This window comes from Hydra vulgaris, chromosome 10 (genome assembly GCF_038396675.1).
Source record: "Hydra vulgaris chromosome 10, alternate assembly HydraT2T_AEP".
NCBI classification, from domain to species: Eukaryota; Metazoa; Cnidaria; class Hydrozoa; order Anthoathecata; family Hydridae; genus Hydra; species Hydra vulgaris.
In genome coordinates, this window is record NC_088929.1 from 29,251,673 (window position 1) to 29,261,451 (window position 9,779).

At 26.3% G+C, this 9,779-nt stretch overlaps 1 protein-coding gene across 1 annotated transcript; it reads left to right on the forward strand.

Annotated features, from left to right (window-relative positions):
• Nucleotides 1-904: 904 nt before the first annotated feature.
• On the forward strand, nt 905-9,683 carry LOC136085894 (E3 ubiquitin-protein ligase TRIM37-like). Its single transcript, XM_065807735.1, has 6 exons — nt 905-990; nt 2,394-2,444; nt 6,308-6,412; nt 6,493-6,533; nt 7,373-7,430; nt 9,573-9,683. The coding sequence occupies exons 2-6, from the start codon at nt 2,427-2,429 to the stop codon at nt 9,669-9,671; spliced, it is 321 nt and encodes a 106-aa protein (XP_065663807.1). The 5' UTR covers nt 905-990; nt 2,394-2,426; the 3' UTR covers nt 9,672-9,683.
• The last annotated feature ends 96 nt before the right edge of the window (nt 9,684-9,779 follow it).

Sequence of the window (9,779 nt, forward strand, 5' to 3'; positions counted from 1 at the left end):
TATTTTCATAGCAAGTGTTACATACAGTTTTTTTAAATAATTGGCCTTAACGTAAGACAAAATTTAAGTCTTTGGTCTTGAAACTATTTGCGGAGGTCTAGGCCTTGAAACTCTTATTCTTTACATTGACCTTAAAACTCTTGTCCTTGGTCTTGTCCTTGGCCTTTTAACTTTTGGCCTTGGTCTTAACCTTGGCCTTTTGGAGAAGATATATTGTCAGGAAGAGGAAAAAATAAAAAAGGTGTCTATCGACAGTCTTAGTTGGTAATAGCACGGAGAATAAAAAAACAAAAAAAAATCTTCAATATTAGGGACTTAAAATTCTTTAAATAGTAAAATTGGCTCCATACTCTATTTGATTATTCTTTTTGACATCGTCTACTACATTTGTGCCGAAATTTAAGTAACTCTTGAAACAAGACGATTCAACAATGTCCGGGAATAGTGGACACGAGGCGTGTTATAGACTTCTAAAAAATTGAACATATTATTTAACTAAAATAGGTTTTTTAGACGTCTGAAACACGTCTTTTACCAACTGGTTTCTATTTAGTGTTTTGACATGGAATTTCCCTTAAGCAGATTCTTTCTTTCGCGTTAATTGTCTTAAAAAAATCTGGTAAGCAGCAGCGGTAAGCTCGTATATAATTAGCAAAATTATGGAGGAGAGCGTAAAGTTAATTTTCTGAGAAATGATGACTAATGACCATAATTTTCTATAATTTGATCTTTTTATCTGCAAGGAAGATTTGCAAATAGTTCTTTTTTTAATTTTTTTTTTCAAAAAAAATGTCTTTTATCTCTTCATATATATTTATCTTGATAATTGCATTGCATAGAGTCTCTATAATAATAGAAATTAGTAATACTATTACTAATAGAAATATAGAGACTCTATTACTAATAGAGATAATGATTTACAGTGGTATGAAAAATATTAGAAACAACAATTTGAAAAGCATAAAACAATGGTTTAGTGTACAATAATTGGTAAATTCTTTATTTTGTTTAAATCAAACATTTTAGTTTAACAAACCTTTCAACATGTTATAAAGTGTCATTTTTAAATTTTAGGTACATTTTCTAGAAAAACATTTCCAAAAACATAATTTTTTTCATACATTAATTGAAGCGAAATCAATAAATTTTTGCAAGTTTGTTTATGCTGTGAAACTCTCTGAATATTGACTATTTTTATATTTTGAATGGGACTCATATCTGATGAACTTCAAGGCCATGGAAGATTTGAAATTTTTATTCAGGCTATCATTAACTAGGCTATATGGCATATGTTCTGGATAACAAATGTAGAAAACAACTTGAATTAGTAACTCGGTTTTTTAAAGATCTGGTTGCATGTAAGAAAAATTAAGTAAAGGGCAACAACAATATGTAAAATAAAATAATGTGCTTCAGCTTGGTTTGCTCCAAAGGTTAGTTTGTGTTAGGCCATAACAAATGTTAGTGGTCCTTGTCCTACTAGAGATATTTGGCTTTTTGATTATTCAGCAGTGGTTACCTGCTTGGTCACAAAAAAAAAAACCTGATTAAATCACCAATTTACACAACCCTTAGAAAGCCTAATAATATTTTGCTCTAATTTGCTTTAAAACTGATCATATTTTTTTTTTTTTGCACTAAAGCAATCAAAACATTATGACATGATGAATTTTTCAACTGCAGTCTGAGCATATTTGTGTCAATTTCAGCTATGCAAAGTTCTTTGGGATAGTATGAAATACTTATTAACTGTTTTATGATTATATATTATCAACTTACTATGTGTAAACTTTTTTTTTTACGACAGTCTTGAAAGATCTGACAAAACGTATAAAATTTTAGTAGGGCTGCGGCTCTAAAGCATGACATTGTTAATGACATAATGTTCATAAAGTTGTATTTGTACTATGTATCACAGAATATATCATCTGTTCAAAATACAAATAAAACACATTATATCTCTTGTTATGTACATACTTCCCACAATCATTAAAAATTTACTAGTAAATATAAAAAATATATAAATAGCCGCCAAATTATACTGTATATGTATTTTTAAAAAGTGTTATAATCATGCAAACTTGCCTAAAAATAAAATTTTTAATAAAGTTGTTAAAATCTGAAGTTTCTTTTTTTTCAAGTAACTAGTAGTATAGCATTGAAATTATTTTTTTCTATTTGTTTTCATTTAAAAAAATTAAACACACTTTAAAAGTTTATTAAATAAACATGCTTTAAACTGAAAAATCAGTCAAATTTGTAGATGATTCTAATATTAGATCCTCTACTGTAGATCCTAATTGATTTATCTGCATTTCGAATTTTATTAATTTATTTTTTACTCAAATAATAATGTTTATATAGTTACATTTATATTTTTTAATAATTTCTAGGTTTTTTATATTCTCATTTTTTCATATATTGAAATGGAAAGCCCTCTTAAGGTAAATTAGTTTCATTTTTACTGTTATTTGTTTTAGTTTATTTTAACAATTATGTTAAAGTTTACAAAGAGATACATAATTTATAAAACTAGGTTTGCATTTGTATTTACAAACTATGCAATAGCGTATCAAAAAATTTATTTTTATTTATAATAAGGCAAACAAAATATATGCGCAAAATAACTGATAATGATTGTATTGTTTTTAATTTTGATAATAAAAATACTGATTACAATAACATAATAAAAGTTTTATTATGTTATGTTAAACTTCAATATCTTTAATTTTTAAAAAAATCCTTAGTGAATGTAACTTATTTTACATATCTTATTTTTTAAATTATATTAAATGATTTAAAAAATATATGTACATTATTTTTATTTAGTCATTAAGTTTCCCATAATTATCTATTTATTTAAAAGGCGCCTTAAAAATAAATTCAACTGTGAAAAATATTAATCTTTAGTAAAAGTTATATTGAACAGAGATACTAATATTAAAATGAAAATGAAAATGAAAATATTAGTCAATAGGCTAATTAAATGCTTATCTTTTGTATTCGAATTGTTATTGTCTATATATTGTATTATGTTATAAATAGACAATAACTATTTAAATACAAGACATAAGCGTAACTACTAACATGGTAGTTTTTCAAATACTTAGCAGTTTGAAAATATTGATAAAAATATTTAATAACTACGAAAAATTAAAGTTATTAAAGTAATATATAGTAATACATTTCCTATAGTACCTATAGTAATATATCTATTGAATGTTTAAAATACTTTTAATAGTTTTCAATAAATATCTGCAAATAGTGTAGTATTTGCAACTTAAACATTTATAAAAATTATAAATAAAATAGTTTTTTAATTCACATATTCAAAGTATGCCTTTACAACGAGATTTTAAATCAATTCCTAATCTTGGGATAAAACTAAACAAGGTCAACAAAAACAAAGAGATATTTAACAATAATTGTAGTGGCACTGGTTTTAACTAGAGGGAGGGAGGAGTGGGGTGGGGAGGGATATAAAAAAACATTCCTCTCCATCAAATCACAGAAAAAAAAAGTATGGTATCCCAAAATAAACTCTGGGTTTGTCACTGGAAGACAGTTCTAGAGCATTTAAGTGCAAGGAAAAAAGCTAGACAAATAAAGGTTTTTAGAGCATAAAGGGTACAGATAAAGTAAAGGGATTCAACTTTGCTGAATGACGAGTCAAGCTAAAATAAGTTTTGGTTGATAGAACAAGAGATACTAGCTCGTTTGACCAGCGACTGTAATAGTATTTTTAGAAAAAAGAACGAGATGTGATGGCGGGACATTGGCTCATGCTTTACAGATACAACATGTCCAATTACATTTACAATGCTTTTTTGGATTTTGTCTAGAAAAGAAAAAGCGTCTTTAGATGAAGCAACACAAATATAAAACCAGTGTTTCATACAGGGATGAATAAGAGATTTGTAGAGGTAGAGAATGTAATCAGGTAAGAAAATGGCCACCATGATGAAGAGAAGCTTCCTTAGCATACGCTAGCTTTGCAATAGATTGTATATATGGTTTCCATGAGATGTCAGTAGTGAATCCAATCCAAGGAGATGTAAAGTAGAGAACTCAGTAAAAAGGTTGCCATTTTTTAATATAGGAATTGAAAGATATATCCAAAAAGATCTACCATTTATGGACCTATTCTTTATATAGTCGATTTATTCAAATAATTTTTAGAAAGTGGTAAAAATAGAATTTTTAAAAATCATGTCTTTGAGTTAATAATTTATATTATTTATAACTTGTTATTGTAAAATCATTAATTTCCAATAAAAAATTTAGTTAAAAAAAAATTAATAGTAATAATTTTTTTCTTTATTAAATTTTTATTAAGTTTTTTTTTTGACTATATGTAGCCTTTAACACCCTCAGCCTGTTTGTTGATTTTGAAAAAAATAAAATTGTTTCAGTTTAAAATCTTTTAGAAAGAAAGTTGTCTTTTTAATGTGTGTTAAACACACAGACTTAACTAATCACATAAACACATTAATAGCATAATATCTCTATAATAAATTAAAAATACGTGACAAATTTCTCCCTGTTTTTTTTACAAAATAAAATACTTGCAACAGTATTGATTAAATATTTTTGAAGAATTATAAAAAAATTTATAAAAGTTATTAGTTCAAAAAGATATTTTAGAAAAGGTTTACCCGAAGAATTTTTTTAAAATTGGGTTTTTCAGGATATACTTAATGAGCATCTTAAAGGATTTTGAAAAACCACTGCAGCATAAAGTTATATACTTTGGTGATCAGTCTGACATCTTACTTTAATAGGGAGCTGTCGTAGGCTTTAGTACCGAAAAAAAGACTTCTAAGAGTTTTGATAGAAACTTAATTATACAAGTCAAGAAAAGTCGCTTTATTTCTGCTCGAAAACTGACTGAGCAAGCTGAAGAGAATTATGGAATCAAATTATCCTATCAGACAATCAGAAATCGTATCCGAGACCAGGGATTTCAAGGACGACTTCTGCGTAATAAACCATATTTGAGTAAGAAACACATGAAAAGATGATTGGAGTTTGCTCAGAATTTCAAAAACATGCCAATAAGTTTCTGGAAAAAGATCCTGTGGAGTGACGAATCGAAATTCAACTTGAAGTCATCTGATGGAGCCCAAAAAGTTTGGAGAAAAGCTGGAGAAGCCTACAAATTAAGCTGCGTGAGAGGAACTGTCAAGTATGGTGGTGGTAACGTGATGGTATGGAGTTCAATGGTTTGGAAGGGTGTCGGAAAACTCCAATTTATTGATACTATAATGGATCAGGTGCAATACAGAAACATATTAAAGCAAAATTTGAAGTCATCTGCTTGAAATTTTTGACTAGGATCTGATTTTGCATTTCAGCAAGGTAATGATCCCAAGCATAGTGCCACTAAAACCAAGGAGTGGTTTGCTGAAAATAATGTTGAGGTCTTGGAATGGCCCGCACAATCACCGGACCTTAATCCCATTGAACATTTGTGGGAAATTTTAGACAGAAAAGTTGGAGATCGGTCATTTTCCAAAAAAGATAACCTCAAAGTGGCGATTGAAGAAGCTTGGGAAAAGATTCAATCAGAAGAAACAAAATCTTTAGTTGAATCAATGCCTAGACATCTAAAAGCTGTAATCCAAGCAAAGGGAGGCCCAACAAAGTATTAAAATAATTGTTTTGTTATATAATAATTTATTATGAAACAAATAATGTGTTTGGTCGAATATTTTTTTGACATTAATAAAACGACCTAAGTTCCTTTATTTTAAGACTGAAAACTTTGTGATTCATATTTTACATTAAAATAAATAAAATCTATTTAAAAACATGTTCTTTTATTTTTATTAATCTTGACTTTACCAAAAAAGTCTAAATTTATAAAAATACAGCACTTTTTTTGGGAAAAATATTCAAAAAAATGTTTGGTCGGATAATTTTTTGATATACTGTGTATATATATATATATATATATATATATATATATATATATATATATATATATATATATATATATATATATATATATATATATATATATATGTATATATATATATATATATATATATATATATTATATATTAAAAAAATCACCCATAATAATAATATACATAATAATAACTCATAATATTCAATTTTATGTTAGTGTCTAAAAATCATCTTAACAAAATTTTACTAAATTTTATGCTGGCCATTTTATTTTGGCAAACTTTATGCTATATCATCATCATCATCATCATCATCACCATCATCATCAGCAATATCATCACTTTTATCTCCTTTGTTTTTTCAAGGCACTAGTTCATAAACAATTTTTATTTTTCAGAATTTAATTGACAATTTTACATGTGTTATTTGTTTGGGCATAGTGCACGATGATGCAAGAATGTGTAATCAATGCTCAAAGTTATATTGTTTAGAATGTATTACAGTAAGATTTTTAAAAATTTGTTTTTATAGGCTAGGTTTTGTTTTCGTTGAGTCAATTTTTATTGCTTATCATTTTTTTAGCAATGGGTGTTAGAAGAGCAGTCTAGTTGCCCTAATTGCAGGTTTAATTAAATTTTTAATTAGTTCTTTAAGTGTTACAGCTAAGCATATAATCTGATTATTTCTTTCTTACTATTTTTCTTTGTTGTATATTTTATTTTTTACCATCTCTTTGTTAATTTTGCTATAAAATTGTTCATTTTCTGCTTTTAAAAAAATTAATAATAATTTCCCAATCGCCTATATGACATATGACAATGTACAAAATAGATAAACATTCTTCTGAGCTCAAAGCAAACTTTTGAAAGTATAATATATAAGTATTATGCAAAAATGTTGTAATATATAATTCATATGTATAGATGTAGGAAAAAAGTCATATGAAAAACTCAAACAATGTGTTAAGTTGTTGTGTTTATTTGCTTTAATTATGTAGCATAAATATTTTTAAGTTAAAATTTTTTTTGGTTCAATTTTTTTGTATTCACTATTTTAACAACCAGCCCCTATTGGAAACACAAAACCTGAAGAACAAAGTTGCTGCAGAAAACACATAGTTACTATTGATACAAGTGTGGTAACACTAGGGCTGTGCATTTAAACTCTATAACTTATACCAGATATTTATATACAAAAAAAAAGCATTTGATTTAATTCATGATAATTCTTAATAATTGCACAAATAATGAAAAGGATTTCAATAAAAAATTATAAAGTTACTTATTTTGATTAATAATGCAAATATTATTTTGAACCTTAATGCAGATGAGTAATATTTTTATGAAATATATTAATTGTATTTAAGCCGGATCACCAAGAAAAAAAAAATTACAAAATTTTAAATATTTTTTTCAGTTTGTTTATAATATAGAGACAAATTAAAATTTTTTTTTAATTTAAGAGCTACTGTAATATTAGAAGAACTTGCTTATTGTCGTTGGGCAAAAGATGTTGCTGCGGTACTTTTTTTTTGTTATTATCATGTAATCTATTAATCCAAACATTACAGTGATCTATTAATGTAAAAATATGTGTGAATAGTTTTCTGATAATCAGGGGTTTACCCTCATGGTCATTCAGTGGCATGGCTCGTTTTCTCAAAGAGCAACTGAAATTAAAAAAAAAAATGCATGTCAATAGCCCAGCAGGATGACCAGATAGTTTTTTACTTACAAAAGAATTATAATAGTTTTTTACTTACAAAAGAATGTTAATAAAACCATGAAGATTTTATTTTTATTTATGAAGATTTATTATTATTTAAAAGAAACCTTTAAAAAGCATTTAAAGTAATATACACTTTGAATATACTACAGTGTGAAACGCAATAAAAAGAAGCGATTTAATATTTCAAGGTTCAACTGTTCTGTTCAACTTCAAGGTGCAACTGTTCTGTTCAACTTCAAGGTTCAACTGTTCTGATTTTTTAAATGTGTTTTTGCATTTTGAAGCAATTTTTTCTCTCAATTTAAAATGAATTTTAAAATTAAATTTTTTATTTATTTGAAATATATCATTTTTTAAACGTTATAGTCATTTTAAATCAGGTGAATGGGCAGTTGAATCATTAACAACACTGAATCTCTTTTGTTTTTTATTAGTAAAAAAAAAAATTATTTTAACTTTGTCAAACAAAATAAACGTATAAAAAACATTGTTAGGATGCGCGTTAAAAAGCATTATTAGAATGCATTTAATGATACACACATAGAAGTTCTTTTTTTTAAAAAAAAAAAAAGAAAGTCTTAGAACCCGTTCATAAATTACGCAATGCAAAACTTATTTAAAAAAAGTAAGCAATCTTAAGCTTTATTTACGCAACGATTTTCATTAAACTTAATGAGCTGTTTTGATTTTTTATTTAATTTGAAGGTCTGCGAGGGAAAACTTCTGATCTTTTTTGTTTTGTTTATTAACGAAATTTAGCGCTGTGTAATTTATGGACTATCCCTTAGTATATTGAATTACACTAAAAACATGTTTTAAACATTTAACTTAATTTTCAACATATATTTAATTGATGATTGAGAGAGAATAATAGAATATTTTTATTTTTATAAATCGTTTCTTTGCGATTATGGCTTTCAACTTTTTTTCTCCGCTTAATGAAACCTTTGTTAAGATTGACAAATAGAAATAACACAAAACAGACATCGACTACAACAAAAAATGATGATCTTTTGAAGTAGTAATTAAAGATATTTCTTTAAAATTTCTTTTTTTTCTTCTTTAAAATCGTTTTTTTTTGTCACTAGAGTTACTTAACAATATTTGAAAAAAATATATATATATAATATTTCCATTTTTTTTTCATTAATTTACTTTTTATTAAAATGTTTCTTATTAGTCATATTTTAGAAGGCAGATGTTTAAATTTTTTTACTTGAGTATTTTCACCCTAGAAAAAAAATACCAAAAAAAATTGTTATACCAGACTACTGATTATCATAATGGACAACTCAAGTAAGAAATATAAACTATTTTAGATGCCCGCAAGGCGACCAGGAAAAAACCAGAGGGTACACCCCTGATGATGTGTTAGTTATCTAATCATTTTATTTCTTTTAACTGTATTCCCCAAGGACCACTTATTCAACTTCCCGAGGACGACTTAAGTCAACTAGGCTACTCCTTTATTTTAAATTGTTTTTATAACCCTCTCTCAACTCTTCAATTCCAAAAAACAAACTTTGACAAACAAAATTGTTAAATAAACAATAAGATTAGTTAGATATTAGAATGAGTTGTTCTAACAAAAAACTCATTCTATATCATTGTTTCGATTTTTTTTTTACTTTATAAAAAAGACCGATCAATATGCCCCAATTCCACCAATGTTAATTTTTTGGCTCTTTTCATTGTCTAAAGACATCCACTTGTCTTAATCTATTATGTTGCTACTTTATTTCCATATATGTTATAGTGTTTTTATTTTTGCTGGTATTTTGAGGATGATCACTGCATTTATTTACTTTTGCATTTTTGTTTAATAAAAAGTTGTTTAAATATACATACATGTATTCAAACAAATTGTTAAATTTTTAATCTGTAGTTATTGTATTTATTTAAAAGTAAATAAAATAAATATATTTTTGGTCTAGTTAATAGAGAATCAACTTCATTTCACTGCTGAGAACAAAATATCTGAAACTAATCCAACTTGGTGCAACGAGCATGAAAATAACAATAAAATGTATTAATAAAATGTAACAAAAAACTCATTCTATATCATTGTTTCGATTTTTTTTTTACTTTATAAAAAAGACCGATCAATATGCCCCAATTCCACCAATGTTAATTTTTTGGCT

Bases quoted from the DNA above. Each gene is read 5' to 3' on its own strand.
- LOC136085894 (XM_065807735.1), top strand. The intron at 6,413-6,492 runs GTAAGATTTTTA...TCATTTTTTTAG, and splicing joins ATTGTTTAGAATGTATTACA to CAATGGGTGTTAGAAGAGCA. The intron at 6,534-7,372 runs GTTTAATTAAAT...TTTTAATTTAAG, and splicing joins TCTAGTTGCCCTAATTGCAG to AGCTACTGTAATATTAGAAG.